At 44.4% G+C, this 21,260-nt stretch overlaps 1 protein-coding gene across 1 annotated transcript; it reads left to right on the top strand.

Moving 5' to 3' along the window:
• Positions 1–2,907: 2,907 nt before the first annotated feature.
• Positions 2,908–18,436, top strand: slc44a1a (solute carrier family 44 member 1a). The gene is made up of 16 exons (XM_030351128.1): positions 2,908–3,275; positions 3,451–3,537; positions 4,120–4,262; positions 5,396–5,532; positions 5,760–5,853; positions 6,207–6,376; positions 7,696–7,785; positions 8,548–8,690; positions 9,862–10,048; positions 11,420–11,588; positions 14,556–14,712; positions 15,055–15,138; positions 15,847–15,984; positions 16,280–16,516; positions 17,622–17,696; positions 17,793–18,436. The coding sequence occupies exons 1-16, from the start codon at positions 3,252–3,254 to the stop codon at positions 17,799–17,801; spliced, it is 1,944 nt and encodes a 647-aa protein (XP_030206988.1). The 5' UTR covers positions 2,908–3,251; the 3' UTR covers positions 17,802–18,436.
• The last annotated feature ends 2,824 nt before the right edge of the window (positions 18,437–21,260 follow it).

Below are 21,260 nucleotides of genomic sequence, written 5' to 3'. Positions count from 1 at the left end.
TACTAGGACAATGTCTTCTGCCAAGTATCTGCAGTCTTGCCTTACTGTCGGTCAGTTCAGGTCAGTTTATGGCCTGGACTAGAAGATCCAAAATACGTTTTTATTACTTATTACTTCCATACCAGGGTGCCCCACCGTGTAACAAAATGTGTACTTTCAAGTTTCTTCACATCTCTATTCGTCAGTTCAGGTAAAATCTACAGTTTATAAACGTACAGCATTTTCCCAGAATGCACTCAGCTGTACTATAAACTTTTTACCGCCATCTGCAGTCTTGGATGAACAATATTTATCCTTGTCTCTCCTCTTACCGTCGGTCATTTCAGGTCAAACCTGAGCGTTTTTTCTGGGTTACTTGTGAAGATACAGCCGATGACGTGCACCTCCCATCACCCCTGGGGCTCCGTGGTCCATCCGCTGAGCGTGGCTCAGGGAGCCAGGAGAACGCTGTTGTCCTTGGACACCGTTGCCACAGCAGCAACCAAGCCAGGGAGTGCTGTAGGGCTTGATTCACTATGAGAAAGGAGTGAGGGAGAGGGAGAGAGAGGTTGATAGAGAGGGAAAGAAAGATAGGAGAAAGAGAGAGAGGGAGGGAGGGAGAGAGAGAGGGAGGTATTAGCGATAGAGGAAGAAGAGAGGTAGATGGGAGTGAGGCAAAGAAAGCATGGAAAAGGGGGAAAGAGAGGGAGGCAGAGGCGAATTAAAGAAATTAGTGAGAGATGGATGGGGGAGAGAGAGATGGAGAAAAAGAGGGAGACAGAGGGAGTAATGACGCCTGTGATGTTGTTAACACTTTTCAGTTTACAAGAGTCTGACCGTAATGAACTGAATGTGTTTTTTTTGTATATTTTGCCTTATAATTACGGCTCTGTATTTAGGCTGGTATGCACACATTTTCTGTCTAATAAAGTAGGAATTGTCTTCCTTTTGAATGTCTTGAATGTCTGGTTATCATATAAAGTGTTTCTAGGATTGCAAGTGTGTACAGAAGCTTCTGTGTGTATATGTCCATCCTTAATTGCTGACGTTAACCAAATATCCAACGGGTGTGTAACTAAATAATATTTTTTAAGGAACACGCTTCAATGTATTCCTGGTCCACCCTGCCCTGCCCTCTCAGCGTGTATCGGATGGCCGCAGCTAAATATTGACCTTGCAGCATGGCGCTCCGGCACACGGCCAGAGGATCGTCTAGAAAGCAAATACATGGAGGAAAAACTAGCTTTTTCTGGAAACTTGACGTTCAGACCCGAAGGTGCTGCACAGGTCAGCAGGTCTAAACCAGACCACTCGGGCATAATGAGGTACAAGAAGGCTCCATGAAGGACCTGTTTCTTTATGGCTGCATCCGAATACTCATACTATATAGTATGCATTTTGTCGTATGGGAAAAATATAGCGCGTCCGAATACTCAGTACGCATTCTGTAGTACGGAAGACGTTTCCGAATGCGTACTACCGCCAAAGTAAACCACGGACCTCACTACGCTATCCCACAATGCAACCAGAGTCTGGTAACAAACGAAGAAGAGATGGCTGACCCGACACCACTAACAGCGGTTTTTTTTATATGTGTGTGTGTGTGTGTGTGTGTGTGTGTGTGTGTGTGTGTGTGTGTGTGTGTGTGTGTGTGTGTGTGTGTGTGTGTGTGTGTGTGTGTGTGTGTGTGTGTGTGTGTGTGTGTGTGTGTGTGTGTGTGTGTGTGTGTGTGTGTGTGTGTGTGTGTGTGTGTGTGTGTGTGTGTGTGTGTGTGTGTGTGTGTGTGTGTGTGTGTTCAATAAAAAAGGAAAAATTAACTTCAATCGTCTTTTCCACGGAGTAACAAATAACTGTAAATGTATTATTATTCCAAAAAAATTACTTACCAAATGTCCACATATATACATCATAACCTGCCGGTAAGTCTCTCTACGAGATGACCGACGACGACGCCTTCTAGCAGCGGTATCCATTTCAAGAGCCATTCGCGTAGAAAGAGACATTTTTTATTTAATAGCAACGATAACAAGACGGAAAACAGGTACATTTTGCCGCCATCTGGGGGGAGATACGTCATCTCCAAACATCCGGTGGAGTTTCGGCGGCGTTCGAAGGCGTTCTACGCATAGCTGTAGACCGTACTACACAGTCAAGTGTAGTATGGTCAAGTAGTAGACACTGGACAGAAATAGTATGTACTAAGTATTCGGATGCAGCCCTTGTCTTTGATTATTTGGACCAAAATAAGTATATGCTAGTGGTAGGATTTATCAGCTGGTGGACGGTTGCATTTTCTTAGGGTCAATTAGGCTAATGGGACACACATTTAAACACTGTATTTGGGTGACTTTAAAAGGGAATGGAAATAGGCTTAAATATTTCCAATTTAACAGTGAATATAACATTTCCGTGCCATGAAGTTGTGTTACATCGAATTCTGCGACCCACCGAAAAGTGTGACCCCAGAGGGCGCTGTTGCACATTTTCTGCCACATGCACGGTGTGCATTATAACAAAAGCATAAATAAAACAGATCTCCCCCCACCGGTGGGTCTTTCTTTTCTTGAAACTAACGTTAATTCTAAACAGCATTTTACACAGTAGCCTATAATAGGAAATGCTAAAAGGTAAATCAACGTTATTTAACACTGACTGTAGCTTTTTATAGGGAAAGAAGCAACGACGATGGACCGTACTAAACGCCCTATCCATTGTATGGGTCTGTAAAATGCTAATCAAATCAAATCAAATGTATTTATTAAGCACATGTGTCTGTGGTTAATGCAATGGCCAAAGTACTTCTTCAATTGGGTGTAAATGCGGCCGTGGCCAGTCACAAGGGCCCGCTGTCCCCTGGTGTAATTCAGCCGTACAAGGAGCAGTACCCGGAGGATCCGCTAGACGGCGCCAAACACAACTACTAGGCGCTAGGAGACAGGCTACTGCCACTCTACTTCTCCTACTTCTTGCTACTTCGTCCATGGCCACTCCCTACGGAATCTGACCTCTTCCGCATTTTACCTGTTCAAAAAAGGCGTCACACAAAACACGGTGGCTGTTCATTGTAGTAAGGGAGGATCAAAACGATAACTGTACTACTTGTGCCGGTAGTTGTGAAATACTTGTTATCTAGGACGTAAACAAACGGAACTTGTAACGTGCTGCCTTGAAATGGCTGAGAGTTGAAAAAGATTGGATCGGTAAAGTAAAGTTGTTGTGAGTGAAAGTCTGCATCTGGGTCCTGTAAAGTCTTAGCTAGCTGACAATTCACCATGGGATGTGGCAGTAGTTCAGAGGTAAGTCAAACTAAATCAAATTACGGAAATGAGGATAAAAAACAAAGTTGATAACTTATTGCGTAGCCAGGAATTGAATCATAGGTGTGTTTAACACGTGCAAATAATCAAGTAAAAAGGTTATACAGACCAAAACGAATTCGTGTGAACCTTTCTAATGGTCTATGTTTTGCAGGGGAAGCGCGATTGGAAACCGCTGGAGCAACGCAGCTGCACAGACATTCCATGGCTCATCTTATTCTTTCTGTTTTGTGTCGGCATGGTAAATCTTTTTTACGGTTATTTACCTGTTGGCTTATAACTGTTACCTGAATGAATGAACGAACACATCTCCCAACATCCTTAGCGCTTAGGCTGTAACCTGATACATGTGTTGTAACCCTCTCATACATGTTGCATCCATAACACCAAAACATACATTTCTACACGTATAGTATGCATAGAACAACTTCTATAGCGGAAGATTACAGAACGCACTTTGCCGAGCTACACGATTGTTTGAGCATTTAGAAAGCAAAATGAAATAAGATCCACTAACTGTACACACACAGACACACAGACACACAGACAGACAGACAGACAGACACACACACACACACACACACACACACACACACACACACACACACACACACACACACACACACACACACACACACACACACACCCCAGTAAGCAGCTTTCTGAGCTCTAGTCCCCACCCAGTGTGATGGGTGCTCAGTGCCTGTGGAGGCTTATTTCCCGTCACCGTGGGGGGGGTGGTAGTTACTTCTTCTTGTTTTGAAGTAACTATGGATAAAAGTCTCGGTTAACAGTGTGTGTGTGTGTGTGTGTGTGTGTGCAGGGGTGCATATGTGGCTTCACAGTGTACACCGGGGGAGCTCTCAGGATCGTCCGGGGTTACGACAGCTACGGTAATACCTGTGGTAGAAGGAACAGCCCGATTAAGGGGATAGAGCTCAGCGGACTGAACATGACCGAGAACAAGTGAGTCTGCTGCCATTGAATGAAGTATGGTGGGGTCTGCTTGACATGATGCTGACAGTGAACACAACAAAATGTCTTGTTTTTTAACATATGCAGGATTAAGTACGCAAGTTTTCTTTTGACTTCTGTGATTGTAATCGGTTGGTGCTGATGTCTACAGTTTTGTTCCTGCCAAACAATGTCATTTTAGTATTTAGACCATTATCAAGGAATACTGCTACTTCTCAGGTACATGTGCTTGCTGAAGGATACCGGTAGACTGTGGCTTTGGGGAGGCGTGCTAGTAACTTTCGCCTGGGAGTAGAACCCCCTGGCTACTATCCTCCTACCCTCTTGCCCCCTTAACGCACTTGGAACAGTAGTTTACAATCGACCTTCGTGCAATCAACATTCATGGCATGCGCACAAGGCTTGTGGGAAACAGTGGGTCATGCTTCATCGATGGGCATGGCTCCAGAGGAGGCTTTGAATAGGAGGCGTCTGAGCCACAAAGTACCGTCTGTTGATCTGTTAGGCAAGCTGGCAGCCATGTCATCATCCTTTTCCCCAGACAAAACAAGACCCACAAGCACTATAATAAACAGCCCTGTAGCAAGCTACCCTAGCACTGGAGCAAGCTACCGTAGAATTGTAGCAAGCTCTCTAGCACTATAGCAAGCTCTCTAGCACTATAGCAAGCTCCCTTGCACTGTAGCAAGCTCCCTAGCACTGTAGCTGTAGCAAGCAGCACTGTAGCTGTAGCAAGCAGCACTGTAGCAAGCTAACCTAGCACTGAAGCAGGCTAACCTAGCACTGTTGCAAGATACCCCAGCACTGTAGCAAGCTACCCAAGCACTGTATCAAGCGACCCTAGCTTTTTAGCAACCAGCACGGTAGCAAGCAGCCCTTGAGCAAGCTACCCTAACACTGTAGCAGGCTCCCCTATACTGTATTAAACTAAACTAGCATTGTAGTAAGCAACCCTAGAACTATAGCAGTCAGCCCTGCAGCCATGCTATTGCTGGAGCAAGCAATGACAGTGCCGTAGCTAGCCATGCTAGTGACGTAGCTAGCCATGCTAAGTGATGTAGCAAGCTGTGCTTGCAATGTTGCAGAACTTTTTAACATTAATGGTTATTTTTCCTTTACAACAGGTATGTGTTTTTCCTCGACCCCTGCAACATAGACTTCCTTAACAGGAAGATCAAGTCGTTGGCCCTGTGTGTATCTAAGTGTCCTGATGAAGAACTGAAGACATACTACGATGTCAAGCAATTTTCACTATCAAATGGTGAGAAAATACTAAATTTGTTTTGTATTTCTTAAAAAAAAAATGTTTGGCCTTATAGCTATACAGTAAAAAGTGTTTTATGAATTCCTTAGTTGAAGTAAAAGTGGGTTGGTGGTATTTCTTTGGTATTATTTAATCGCCTTGTTATTCTGTATTTCTGATGGTTTGCTTGCATATATTGTTATTCATTCATGTTCATCAAACCAACTTTTTGTTTTTTTTATCAGGATCCAACCTATGTTCGTACGACCTTTCTCCTACGAGATATACGGGCAGCTCTGAACGCTACACTAAATGCCCCAAACTCCCCGTTCCCCCAAGGTATCTACATTCACCCTTGAATCTTTCTGATGTTTATCAAATTAAATTAGAACTGAATTGAATAAACACAGCCCCAAACACCCAAGGCCTCTCTATCAACCTGGAGTAATGTAGTTGGTTTGTGTTCAATTCACCATTAGTGAGAGCAGTGAAAAGTTCACCATTTATATTTGTGAATGCTTAGCCCATTCCCTTACTACAGTATTTAAATTGCTATCAGAAAAAGACAATTATGCTGAGATAAAAGTAAAAAACTGTCGGTATGTTTCGTACACACTACCAATCTGCATCACATCTGAACGATATCGTCCAATCACGTGGTCCGGTTGCGCCTGTGCTTCCTGTGTACACAGCAAGGCGGTCCGGGTGCTGCACCGCTGCGTGCCCACCGAGCTGAGCTGCTACGCTGAGCTGGCCCAGGCCTTCGTCAGCTTCGTAAACGACAGCAGCGCCATTCAGAGGGTCATCGCTGGTGTGCTGGCCAGCAAGGAAATCATCCTCGGCCTATGTCTGCTGGCTCTAGGTATCCCATCTCTACAATAACACTGTCTGCTGGCTCTAGGTATCCCATCTCTACAATAACACTGTCTGCTGGCTCTAGGTATCCCATCTCTACAATAACACTGTCTGCTGGCTCTAGGTATCCCATCTCTACAATAACACTGTCTGCTGGCTCTAGGTATCCCATCTCTACAATAACACTGTCTGCTGGCTCTAGGTATCCCATCTCTACAATAACACTGTCTGCTGGCTCTAGGTATCCCATCTCTACAATAACACTGTCTGCTGGCTCTAGGTATCCCATCTCTACAATAACACTGTCTGCTGGCTCTAGGTATCCCATCTCTACAATAACACTGTCTGCTGGCTCTAGGTATCCCATCTCTACAATAACACTGTCTGCTGGCTCTAGGTATCCCATCTCTACAATAACACTGTCTGCTGGCTCTAGGTATCCCATCTCTACAATAACACTGTCTGCTGGCTCTAGGTATCCCATCTCTACAATAACACTGTCTGCTGGCTCTAGGTATCCCATCTCTACAATAACACTGTCTGCTGGCTCTAGGTATCCCATCTCTACAATAACACTGTCTGCTGGCTCTAGGTATCCCATCTCTACAATAACACTGTCTGCTGGCTCTAGGTATCCCACCTCTACAATAACACTGTCTGCTGGCTCTAGGTATCCCATCTCTACAATAACACTGTCTGCTGGCTCTAGGTATCCCATCTCTACAAAACACTGTCTGCTGGCTCTAGGTATCATATCTCTAGGTACAAACAGGATGCCTAACAGTAGATTGTAGGCATCGGGGTTTGAACCTAAAACCCTGATGTTTAGGTCAAACACCCTAACCACTATGAGACCATCCTGCCCCATTTAGTTGTCAATCATCATTTTTTTTCATGAGCAGGGAGGTTGTTCTACATACTCGGCTTGGAGTAGAACAAGTGAGGACACTAAGCTCCCTCCCCTCTCTGTAGCTAGTATGTAATGATGGCAGAAGGCAGCAATTGCCTTCTGTCCCAGTGATTGTGAGCAATGAGGACTGGGACTTGTCAAGGGATACCTAAGATCCCAACCCAAGACTTGTGTTAGCCCCGTCTGTGGTCAGACTGCTTTCCAAAGGACGATTGCTGATTGGTGATTCAGATTGGAGCCAAAGTGATGGCCATTTTAATAACCCTAGTTTGTTTGCAAGATGACATCATTCTGCTCAGTCCAAACACACATTACACATTATATTACATTGCCAAAAGTACACAAAGTACAACATCAAATCCAATGTAAGATGAATAGGAATAACATCAAATTGTTGTCTCCCCTGTGTTGTGCAGTGCTGTCTGTGATCCTGATGGTGGTGATCCGGTACATCTCCAAGGTGCTCGTATGGATCACAACCATCCTGGTCATCCTGGGCGCCGTAGGTACGCAAGGTTTCCATTCAGTCCTTCAGTAAAGGCTTGTACCTATAAGATGCTTAGAACAGAGAACTTTGCAATAGGACCTAGAGGGGCCTTAATGGGCTGGTCGAGATGTTCATTCAATCGTCGTCTTTGAACATATAGTAAAACATGTGGATGAATGCAGAAAAGGTGCAGAACTCAGTCGACTGATAACCTCGGAGAACAGGTGACTGGAGGAAGGAGGTAACTTGGTGCACGATTTCCCTGTTCATTTGGCTAAGAAATGCCTCTGATTCCCGGCTTGCTGAACCAGAAGTAGGTCAGGATGCCTCCCTGAAGCCGTGTGTCGCTGGGACAGGTTAAAGAAGATGGATTGGATCTGCTGCTCCTAGCCACAGAGTATCAGAGTGGGAACCAGTTCATCATCAGAGTAAAAATGCAGATTGGAACAAAACAATGTTCCTCTTGCTTTTCATTGCTGCGTCTTGAATTTTTCCGTTAAACCATTTTTATGTATACCCTTTTTGATATCCATAGACACATATGACCAAACAATTGTGATTCTAAAAGACGTTTGTATTTGATGTATTTCTTGGCTACTCATGAATGTACAGTTAGTAGTTATTCTGGTAATTGTTAATTGTTGTTGTATTGAATCCCTCACTTTTATGGTGAACGTGAGTTGGACCCCTTTATTAAACGCTGGGAGCTAAACTCAGGGGGTCTATAGTCCGACTCACGAAGTATGGTGGGGTGGCTTAAGCGCTGTGTACCCCTCTGCAGGCGGCACCGGGGTCCTATGGTGGCTGTACGCCGACCACAGGAAGGCCCTGGACAACGCCACCACGACGGTGTTCGGGAAGGAGGTGGTCGCCGACAACGTCAAAGCCCTGCTGATCTACGCCATCATCTCCACCGTCTTCACGGTACGTACCCTCAGGGGTCCCCCGCGCCTGGCAGGACCGCCCCCTCAGGGGAGATCGAGAGATGGCGGTACATTGGCGTTGGCATGTCTTACCCAGCTGTCTCTGCCTCTGTGTCTGTCCCTGCACCCCATCCCTCCCCTCACGCCACAGCGGCACAGATGCTTAAGGCTTGGGTAACGCGTTGCCTGTCAAAGAACAGGATATTAGGGTGGGTTTACAGGCCCCGTCCACACAAGGCCGATTTCATGGCGAAACCGCAAAGGTCTTGTACGGTTCGGCCTTCCGTCTACACGAAGCCGGCGAATCCGCTGACCGAAACCGTAAACTTCTGAAACCGCCCTCGGAGGTGGTTTCAAATCTACCCAGTTTCGTTTTTGGATTTGTGTGGACGCCTGTAACCGTAAACCCTGACGTCATCGCCCCACCCCTCAGCCCTCTAGCCAATGACTGTTAAGCCTGCGGAGTCTCAGAACTCACAATTTGTGTAGCAGAAGCAGCGCCCCTTATGGGCCTGCAATGTGTACTACAGCGTTTCTACAGATCTACCCGGTTTCGCTTGACTCCGTCTTTACGGAGATACTCCGAAACCGGATAGATCGAAACTCTAACGGTTTCGCCCGTTTCAGCTTTGTGTGGACGGGGCCACAATGGAAGGATTTGGGGCAAGGGATGTGTATTGGTTTCTTAATTTATTCGTGCGGGGGTGGCTGGATTGTACTTGGAGAACGCCCGTTTTGGGATATACCATTTAGTCTGCTAAAATACATGTCATTAAGGATTGAAGGCATCTTGCTCAACGATGCTTACATGGGGTTACGACCCCAGAACCTTTTGGCTGGGGGTCGAACTCCCCATCACCTGTCCCGCGTATGCTACACACTCCCGTCAAGGTAGAAAATAGATGGATGGTAAAGCGATTGCATTTATTGAGCCCTTTTCAAACCTGTGGCCACGGTGCAAGGCAACAGCCATTTTTTCTGGAACAGTGAGGGTTAGTAGCTTGCTCAGGGACATCTTCAATCTTTACTAGGAGGTGCTGGGAATCGGACCAGCAGCCACTGCCAGTTGGGACGTCTCAGTTAGTTAGGTAGTATTCAGTAAGAGCCCACTGACCCTGGCAGCGGTCAGCGTCCGTTTGGGCGTGGTGTGAACAGCGTGTTGTCCTCTGTAGGTGGTGCTGCTGCTGGTCATCTTCTTCATGAGGAAGAGGGTAGCGCTGACCATCGCTCTGTTCCACGTGGCGGGCAAGGTGTTCATCCACCTGCCACTGCTGGCGCTGCAACCCTTCTGGACCTTCCTGGGCCTCATGCTCTTCTGGGTGTACTGGATCTCCGTCTTCCTCTTCCTCGGCATCTCAGGTACAGACCACACATGGATCCGGGGAAGTTGGTTTGGTTTTGAGAATATGAAAAAAAACTACGAAATAGTCAAAAGTTAATATTGGGTGGATTCGCCTGTCAATTGTGCTCTCTTTCTGTTTTACACACACACTCACTTTCTCACTCACTCACTCACTCACTCACTCACTCACTCACTCACTCACTCACTCACTCACTCACTCACTCACTCACTCACTCACACACTCTCTCACTCTCTCACTCACTCACTCTCTTTGATCTGTTGTTTAGTCTAAGGATGACTTTTCCATAATGCATCTCTCTGAATGCTAATACCGTCAACTCCCTGGCTCTGGCTTCTGAGAGCTTCTGAGGACAATGCGGACACACACACACAGTCGTATTGTTATTAATGTCCTGACGCTCACCCCACTCTCGATGAGTGTGATATCCGCAGCGGTGACATTTTGAGTCTGGGTTTCGGGCCATGACCTGACCGCCCCTCCCCCTCCCACAAGCCTGCAGGAATCTGTAGCCAGCAGTGTGACGTAGGAGGGGTCTGGTCAAAGGGCCGCTTCTCCTCCATCACACATGCACACACAACTCCACACACACACAAGCATATACACACACACCACCATCTCCACACACAGTCGCACGCACGCACGCACGCAAGCACAAGCGTGCGCCTGTTAGTTTTGCGTCACAATGGTAATATCCAAAGTGCCAGTCCGGTGCAGAGGTTGTTTGTTGGGTGCTTTGAGGCCTTACGCAGACGTATGCTTTAGGGAGGGCATGGGACAGAGAAGGGTCCGTTGGGGGCAAAAGAGTTTTAATGCTATTTAGGTTTGGGCCAGACTCTTGTTGTCAGACACTCCTCCCGACTTCATGTCTTCATGCCTTTCTCTTGTTGTTCCCCGTTTGGTAGGACTAGTACGATAACTTCAGCAGTAACAGATAGTGCTGTTCAATATATTTCACCTAATCTTCTAAAAAGGGCAATCAGTTTGTCAGAATAACAAGACCGAAATACAATAATAATGGCAAATATCCCGACTGTCTGAGGAGTCATGTTGTGTACACACAACTTCTGCCGTGTGTGAAGGCAGGCCCCTAGTCCTGGTCTGCCTGTTGTCTTTTGGTTTGTGTGGATACTGTGACTATTTACCACAGCTAAATGACTCAGAGGTGTCATTTAGCAGGATAATGCACCTTTCAGACATAGGGTGTCATTTATCAAACTCCTTTACTTCAGAATACCTAAAGAGACATTTGTTATAGATGCATGTCATTAAGCACCCTCTAGATAATGTAGGTTTGTCCTCAAGGACGCCTACAGGTTGACTGCAGGCTAGTAAGCTTTTTATCAATCGGCTGCCTCCGCCCCCACAGGGACCCCGATGAAGAGCAACAGCACGGGGCTGGTGGAGTTCCAGATGAAGCAGCCCTTCCAGTACCTGGTCTGGTACCACGCCGTGGGCCTCATCTGGATCAGCGAGTTCATCCTCGCCTTTCAGCAGATGACCATCGCCGGCGCCGTCGTCACCTACTACTTCACGCGGTATTCACTCGTGCATTTGTTCCTTTTTCATTCCTTCAGAAAGGCAGACCTCAAGGAGGCTCGCCCATGCATTCATGACTTATTTAGGGGCTTCACTCGTGTTTGTTTATTTATCAGCCTTACTCCTTCATACATTTCTTGACACTGTAGGCTAGGTTTCATACCACCTTCCATACAAAAGCTTCACTCTCATTCATTCCCTCATTCACTCACCTCATTCACTTAGAATGTGATGACTTCAACACACAAGCCACCTTTTTATAGACACTCCACTCTCAAGCTAAATGCACTCTCGTACTCTGCGTATGGATCTACGCTAGTGTAGGGTCTTCAGAAGAGTTAGCCCAGAGAATGACTTTGGTGGTAGCATGGTATTATTTGGAAGAAATCTAGTAAAAATGTAGACTATTTATATTGAAGTGATAGGGAGACACAGTATTCAGGTGGTGTTGTACTGCACAGCAGGCACCACCAGAGGGCAGTCTCTACTTCTAGAACAGGCAGCTGAACTGTGGAAGATGTCGAATGTGAGTGTTTATGTTACAGGACTAGTAATGCATCGTAAATATTGCCACATATAACATCACCTCGGGAGGACCTATTCCAAGTACAACAACAGTGTGTAAACTCAACTGAGAGTCTGTCACATCTCCGTTACCCAGCGTTGCATAATGTGTCCTCCGGCAAGAATCTATGGAAGAAGGGCGCTTGTTTCATATCGGTTTTTATTCTGCCAGAAGTGTTCAAACCAAGCATGAGTTTTCGAAGTAGGTTAATTGAATATTAGACACAGAGCATATTAGGCTAGTCCATGTAATGAATGCCACGTCTATACCCAGCAGCTCAGAAATTTTGTAATTTAATACACAAATCACTATATATATATACAGGTGCTGGTCATATTATTAGAATATCATGAAAAAGTTGATTTATTTCATTAATTCCATTTAGAAAGTCAAACCTGTAGAATGTATACATTCATTCCAAACAGACTGATACATTATAAGTGTTTTTTTTGCCAAAAAGAAGATGATTATAGCTGACAACCAATGAAAACCCTAAATTCAACATCTCAGAAAATTAGAATATGGTGAAAAGGTCAGATATTGAAGACACCTGGTGCCACACTCTAATTAGCTAACTAACTCAAAACACCTGGAAAAGCCTTTAAATGGTCTCTCGTTTTGATTCTGTATGACACACAATCATGGGGAAGACTGCTGACTTGACAACTGTCCAAAAGATGACCATTGATACTTTAAAGAAGGAGGGCAAGACACAAAAGGTCATTGCCAAAGAGGTTGGATGTTCCCAGAGCTCTGTGTCCAAGCACATTAATAGAGAGGCGAAGGGAAGAAAAAGATGTGGTAGAAAAGAGTGTACAAGCAAGAGGGATAAACGCGCCCTGGAGAGGATTGTCAAACAAAACCGATTCAAAAATGTGGGGGAGATCCACAAAGAGTGGACTGTAGCTGGAGTCAGTGCTTCAAGAAGCACCACACACCGACGTATGCAAGATATGGGCTTCAGCTGTCGTATTCCTCGTGTAAAGCCACTCTTGAATAAGAGACAACGTCAAAAGCGTCTCACCTGGGCTCAAGACAAAAAGGACTGGACTGCTGCTGAGTGGTCCAAAGTTATGTTTTCAGATGAAAGTAAATTTTGTATCTCCTTTGGAAATCAAGGTCCCAGAGTCTGGAGGAAGACAGGAGAGGCACAGAATCCACGTTGCCTGAAGTCCAGTGTAAAATTTCCACAGTCAGTAATGGTCTGGGGTGCCATGTCATCTACTGCTGTTGGTCCACTGTGTTTCCTGAGGTCCAGGGTCAATGCAGCAGTCTACCAGGAAGTTTTAGAACACTTTATGCTGCCTGCCGCGGACCAACTTTATGGAGGTGACGATTTCATTTTCCAACATGACTTGGCACCTGCACACAGTGCCAAATCTACCAGTACCTGGTTTAAGGACCATGGTATCCCTCTTCTTGATTGGCCTGCAAACTCACCTGACCTTAACCCCATAGAAAACCTATGGGGTATTGTGAAGCGGAAGATGCGAGATGCCAGACCCAACAATGCTGAAGAGCTGAAGGCCACTATTAAAGCAACCTGGGCTCTCATAACGCCTGAGGAGTGCAACAGACTGGTCGACTCCATGCCACGCCGTATTGCTGCAGCAATTCAGGCAAAAGGAGCTGCAACTAAGTATTGATTGCCATACATGCTGAAACTTTCCATGTTCATACTTTTCAGTTGGCCCACATTTCTAAAAAATCATTTTTTGTACTAGTCGTAACTAATATTCTAATTTTCTGAGATACTGAATTTGGGATTTTCAGTAATTGTCAGTACTAATCATCCAAATTAAAAGAAATAAACATTTCAAATATATCACTCTGTGTGTAATGAATTGATATAATATGTAAGTTTCACGTTCTGAATATAATTACTGAAATAAATCAACTTTTTCATGATATTCTAATAATTTGACCAGCACCTGTGTATATATATATATATATATATATAATTTTTTTTTTTTTTTTTTTTTTTTTTTATTGACGGACTAGCAAACATGGAATTTGTACATATTGAAAATATGTGCCAAAGATGACATTTATCCTTCATTAAGTACTTTTGTTATTCGCAATGCAGTGATGGTAGCACACGCCGAGTTCTCCATAGAAACGTCTGTCCTGCTTTCATTCATAAGGTTACCACAACTGTAATTAAGAGCCATTCAACTTATCCTTAAGAATCCCATTTAATTATTTAGCAGACGCTTTCAACGAAAGAGACCAGCAAGGGAAGAGAGGCTGAGAACAATCAAAACATAGAATCCCAAGTGGAATAGTGCTGCTTGAAAAAAGCGAAAGAAAAGCAACCTTTTTAAAAGATATGCTGTAACACCATTTGCCCTTGGACTATGTTGAACATGGTGTGCCGTGTCTGGGTGTGGGAACACAACAGGAACAAGTCTGAGATCCCGGCCCTGCCCATCGTCTCCTCCACGTGGCGGGCGTTCCGCTACCACCTGGGCACCGTGGCCAAGGGATCCTTTATCATCACTCTGGTCAAGATCCCCCGCCTCATCCTCACCTACCTGCACAGCCAGCTCAAAGGAAAGGTGGGTGTCCGCCTGGCCCGCTCTCGGCCCCAGCAGTCCTCCTTTGGTAGAGCAGAACCTATGGGGGGATGCAGCCCAGAGCCTGGGACGCAAACACTGAAAGGGGAACTCATCCGCGCTTGTAGATGATGCTTTCAGATCAAGGGATTTGAATGTGTATTAAATGTATTTCTGCGGTGTTGGACACGTACACGTCACCTGATGTTGAATGTGTTTCGACGGCATTGCATGTACGGCTCAGACCAAGGAGACAACGTTCAAAAAAATCTGTGGTGCAAGAACTGCAAAACCACAACCCTGAATGTAAACATTGACAAAGATTATTATTTGCTCTCTCCGCAGGAAAATGCGTGTGCACGCTGCATGCTGAAGGCCTGTGTGTGCTGCCTGTGGTGCTTGGAGAAGTGTCTGGCCTTCCTCAACCAGGTAAACACCCAGCATCATGCCATGTCCATCGCACAAGCTAACATTATTCATTTATTAAACATACTCGCTAAAGTTACTGTGTGTGTGGTTGGTATGGATAATACCAGCGTTACTTTTATAGTTGGCGACAATCATGGAAGGTTGGCAGTTTGTGTTTTAATACTGATCAGTGTTTGGGGGAGGGGGGGGGGTGGGCTGCGGTCTTCAGTGAGGGTTTCAGTTTGCATAGTATATACAACCACCTGCTGCCGCCACTTCAATTTCATTCAGAAAGCTTTATGGCACGACTATTGTTGTGAACATTATTGCCAATGCATTACTTATCTCTATTTTTTATACCTGATGGAAGTATGTTTTCTTTCCCTACGAGAGTATTGTACTTTTGTTAATGCATAATAATTAAAAAAAAATATATATATATATATATATTTTTTTTATATATATGCATTGGTAGTCAAGGCGGGGCCCTATTGCTGTTAAGGCGGCCGCCTTAAACATACAGTGCTGGGGGAAACAATGATGAAAGGAGCAGAACTAACACAACAGACTGCTCAGCTGGAGAGAGTGGAGGCCATGCGGAGTATAGGTGTGGCTCGTTGGCCTGTCAACCCCCTCACCACAACGCAGGCAAACGGGTGGGCAGGGCCACTAACACACCCCTCCTTGAGAGCTAACCCGCTGATACGTGTGTTCTGTTATTGATTTAAGAACGCATACACGGCCACCGCCATCAACAGCACCAACTTCTGCACCTCGGCGCGTGACGCCCTGGGCATCCTCGTGGAGAACGCCCTGCGCGTGGCCACCATCAACTCCATCGGAGACTTCGCCCTCTTCCTGGGAAAGGTAATCAAGAAGTGCCTAAGAGTGTTATAGGCGATCATTTTTGTAGGATTCGGCTAACTAGCTAGGTAAATGCTGTGATCAATTAGCTAACTGGCACATGTTACGCTACTTACAAAATGTTATTCTATTTAGCTCATTCTAGGCTGAGAGGCATAGCCCCAAGCTGTTCATCAATAATGAATGGAAATTTGTGGGCTCAGCGATGGGTTTTTCAGTTGATGTTCTGGTCCTGATTCAGGCTTGCTATTCGTCTTCTCTCTTGTGAAATGGTGTTCTTTGTGTGTGCTCCGGTCAGGTGCTGGTAGTGTCGTGCACGGCGTTTGTTGGCGTGCTGTCCCTGAACTACCAGCGGGACTACACGGTGTGGGTGCTGCCCCTCTTCATCGTGTGCCTGTTCGCCTTCCTGGTGGCCCACTGCTTCCTGTCTGTATTTGAGATCGTGGTGGACGTCCTGTTCCTGTGCTTCGCCATCGACACCAAGTACAACGACGGCAGCTCGGGGCGAGAGTACTACATGGACAAGGCCCTGATGGTGAGTGAGAAAGAGAGTGAGAAATGAACAGGGCTCTGAGAGAGAAAGAGAGAGCACATGCACACTACATGGACAAGGCTCTGAGGGAGGGGGGACTATATGGAATAGAGGGATGGCGATGGGAATAGAGGAGGAAAGGAAAAGTCGAGAGATGCACCGATACACATGAGTCACGAGGGCCAAATCTGGTAAAGATCAGCAGTGCGTGCATACAATTGTGCACTGTGACGTACTTTAAACTCGCTTCTGTCCAGGGGCTGAAAACTCGGATCAGTCTAGAAACCATGGAACGCGGTAGAGACGGAACGAGCCTCGATGCACCAGGGTAGACCACTATTACATAGTCTACCCTCTACTATTTTAAAATTTAACGGTCACATTTTAGCAAAGGGAATTGGAGGGGTGGAAGTTGAGATTGAAAAGCTATAATTTGACTGTAATTTGTTAGAAATGGCGTGAATAGCCTGAACCACTGGCATGAATGCACGCTTGTCTCTGTGTGTGCGGGGTCGTGTGCGTATGCGTGTGTGAACGACAATGTCGTGTGAAAGAGTGCTATGAGCAGATGAATGAACGGAACGATATTTATATTAAAAATCACAACAACAAAAAAAGAAGCGGAATCAATTTGTGGCGCTCAGTGCTGATTCTGTGGCGCTGCGTCACACACATTGGTCTATGCATGGGAAACACTGAGGTGGAGGCCTGCAGGTGGGGGTGAGGAAACTGGGGCTCCATGATTCAAGGCCCTTCTCATAATGAGCGAGTCATCCATTTGAATGCATGCCTCGAGTTGGTTGTTGAGATGTTCCGACCATGCCCTTTTCAGGGGGCGTGACCTAGGGCTGACCTGTATGGCCTCCAGCAGGTGGAGGTGTTTTCTAAGAGGTCTCGGGTGGCTGCTGGTTTCAGGTGTTTCCATGGAGTCTGTTGGTCGACACCTACACTCTCCTGTTACCTGACACATGTATAGACGTGTGACTCAGCCGCGGCGGCCAAAACAAAGGAGGAGGGAATACAATGGGGAAATGGGTCTTTTTTGGTTCTACGTTGGTAAAACGGCAGTTTGATCGTACCTTGCTTTCCCGCTCTTTCCTTCTCCAAGGAATTTGTGGAGGGCAGCAAGAAGGGGGGCCGGTACAAACCAGCCGACGGAGACCCACGAGAGATGAAGAAAATGGTGAGCTTAAATAAAAAAACGTTCATGATTTTTCTCCAGGGATAATTACTGGTTAAAGTTTTGGTTTGACGTTTTATTTATGTTTTGTCCCAACAGAATATCTGAGGGAGAGTCCGGCCTTGCCATGCGAAGCTTTAACGCCAATTACTGCAAATTTCTGTTGCAGTTTGTTGTTCTGTTTTTTACACTCCAGGTTTTAAACACTAATTAATAACGCACTTTTCACAAAAGTGGAACTAATGTTTGGAGCTTTGAGGACGTTTTTTGTATTTAGTTGTTTCCCAAATTGAAAATATTGGTTGATAACCAATATCTCTGTTCGCAGTTCAATGTTCTTCTCATTCTGTTTTTAGGAATAAGTAAGTGTAATATTTCTTTTGCCAAAATGCTATATCCAAAAACGTTGTATTCATTTCTGGATGTTCCAGTAAAATACTAGTTGGCTAAGAAATCTTTTTTTTCTATTAAATAACTCAGGTTTTCTAAAAACATAGGCTTACCTATTAAATAAATCGTTAGCCTAGCCGGTAGCCTTTTATATTAATAGTTGGAAAGGCTATATTTCGATGTATTTTTTAACTTAATCAGGTCTATGTAAACCACATAGACCTGATTAACATGCTTTATAATCGTGCTTTTTAACATGATTATAGTTGGCTGTTAACTTTGTCTTTTTAAAAGTTTGTCAAAGTGCCTTCACGTTGATCTTTATCTTAATAAAAAGTGTGTCAAGCCAAAGATTTCCTTGTTTTATTTGTTGCTACTTTGGTTAATGCAAACATACTATAACATCAAATACAGACACAATAACTACATGGTACACAATTCTACAAGTCTCAATCCTAGTTAGGGCTCGTGCTTTATATAAAATGATATCTGCAATGTTAAGTTTGATAATGCAAACATGGAACATTGTGTATCAAAACGGAATGCTTTTCCAGGCATTTAACAATGTAACCGTTTGAAAAGCAAATCAAGCATAATGGAGACATGTACCCGCTCTCACCACACGGTGGCGGTAAATATTCAAATACGTTAACACATTATTATTATTCATAAAAACTGCTTTGTCTTGAAAAATGAAATGTTATCTTTCAATGTATATCAACAGATCATCATGTGAAGCAGTGTGATTTAAAGGTAGGAGTTGTTTGCTGCGGTTGTAGAACAACTGATTGATTTCGATCATTTGATCGAAATCTTGGTTTAAGGCTAATTTATTCAATGGGATTTGTCATTAAAATGTTTACTTGTTATTTCTGTTTTTCATTAAGCAGCATTTTTAAAGCATCTGAGATAGGTTTTACGATAGTTTTCTGCTTCAGTTTTGCAAACAGTCCAATTTCTGTACAATATCGACTAGGCAGCACTAAGTAAGGATTTATCGACGGCCTCCTCGCCGCAGCAGGAGCACACTTCCATGAAATACAGGCAGCGATGAAGTAGAAAAAAAAAAGCTCGATCTCTGGCTGTGACTCACACTTAAGTGATTTCTCCTGCTTACTTACGGAAGCAATTCTTGTAAGCCGTTAAAAGCTGGGCATTTGACAGAACTACAGGAAAGGACATCGCATCACACACAGGTTACTGTGGCGGGAAGCGACATCAGACCTGTATTTAGGTCCATTTGTTTTTAATACTAGTACTGTGTCGTCGAATAGTGTTACGAAAATTACCACCTTTTTCCGAGCGGTAGAGATTCAGTTCGTTGATGGGGCGGGAGAGACAAGGGCCTGACTGATCTAATTAATTCGCTGTCTATTAAAGCTGCCTTGGGCACTGTGCACGTGCCCGTAGTTGTATCTATATATACGACCCTGACTCAGCTCGAGGCCAGAGTCCCCCCTCAGCAAATTCTGCTCAAACTGTAGCTATAACACTTTATTGTACACACTCGTACGTATACAGGTAATTAGAAATGGCCGATGCATTCAAGTTAATGCACGGTTAAGGTTTAGTGGTCATGTTTCATTTATCTCCAGTGTTTGAGCTTGTCTGAAAGTTTATTAAAGACGTTCACATTCCCCTGTGTCTTGGTGCCAAACATTATGATTGACAAGAAAAGTCATGGGGAATTTATTGATTTAATCAGATGATAGGGACTGTTTCATATCAAAATCTTTATGTCCACGAAAGAACGTTGATATAGGCTAGTTTCCCGTCATTTACCCTTGTAATGTCGCGTGGGATATAGGCCTATTGTTCGGCATTATTTAGGCTTAAGTCATGGACTTCAAATAGTTTATTATCTTAAGGAACTGAAGTAAGAATGCCTACAAAGTCGACTCTTTATCCTCTGATGACAAAATCCTAGAAATTCTGTGTAATTTAAAAAAAAGGACCGCTGAAATTATATTTTCAACAACAGGACACGTGGATATACAATTTTCAGCTGCTCAGAAGAAGTCAAACACATGAACCATCGGAGGAGAAAGTACCTCGGTACCACTCACTAATTTCCACATCAACCGCAGCTTCCTGAAATGGTAGCGAACTTCCCATCAGTGCTTAGTAATAGCCCCTGTATACCTTCTCCTACACTGAGGTCTGCTGTAGAGGTTTATAGCTAATCTGGGGAAACAGTAATCCAAGGAATTTGCTGCATATTATAGGTGGATAATATACTTTTTGTTTGTTTCTTTGCCTGCTCAGTGTTTTGTCCTGCGAGGAAGCGTTGTGAGAATGAATATGTCTGATCTTCACTCAGCAAGGCCCATTTCCCAATCGGGGGCTCCTGTCAGGTGCTGCTGCCAACACACACACACACACACACACACACACACACACACACACACACACACACACACACACACACACACACACACACACACACACACACACACACACTCTTCCATTCCCACAGGTTGTGGCTGTAATCTTATGCATCCAGCAAAAACAAAAAACACTTACCGGTAATTGTCTCAGGAAATTAGCAAAGCAAAAACAAACTTTGATTCTCTTTTTATCAAGGCCAATGAGTTGCCATTTGCCATTGCTAACTTTATTCTGCTTTTGTGTGTGCGTGTACATGAACTGTCTCTAAAGTGTGACTGTTCACACACCGACTTATAAAATATTCACCTCCACTCCTACATAATGCAATAATGGCCATTACCCAGAATCCATTGCATATCAATAAGAAATGCAGAGAAATTTGGCACGACTGCCTGCTGTCATTCTCTCTAGCATCTGCTTTAACACGCAGGCCGTGAAATCCTTTTATCTAGACTTTTGGTGTATTTATTTAGTGTTGTTTTGCTACAAAGAGTACAAAAGGAGTCTAGATCGAATGAGATAAGATTATGGTCAAATAGTCCCTTCAGGGCAATTATGTTCTTATGGCAGGAGATTACAGGATTGAGAAAATAATTTATATAAATAGAGTCAGAGGAAGATAAGTAAACCTCAAGGAAAGGCTGTGACTTCACTGCATAATGCAAAATCACAAACTCTGCCTTTTTATTTCAGAGATAGATATTCCCTATTTCCTTTTTGATTTTACTCAGGCTAAACTTTTTCGATTCGTTCTAATTCATTTATGTTGCAATTTATTTAAAACTGCAC

Source organism: Gadus morhua, chromosome 3 (assembly GCF_902167405.1).
Source record: "Gadus morhua chromosome 3, gadMor3.0, whole genome shotgun sequence".
NCBI lineage: Eukaryota > Metazoa > Chordata > Actinopteri > Gadiformes > Gadidae > Gadus > Gadus morhua.
The sequence above is the reverse complement of the archived record's forward strand: the minus strand, read 5'-3'. Positions and strand labels throughout refer to the sequence as shown.

Coding starts and splice junctions, on each gene's coding strand:
- slc44a1a (XM_030351128.1), top strand. CDS start 3,252: ATGGGATGTGGCAGTAGTTCAGAG. Junction 11,589..14,555: donor GTCACCTACTACTTCACGCG/GTATTCACTCGT, acceptor GGAACACAACAG/GAACAAGTCTGAGATCCCGG. Junction 16,517..17,621: donor ACATGGACAAGGCCCTGATG/GTGAGTGAGAAA, acceptor TCCTTCTCCAAG/GAATTTGTGGAGGGCAGCAA.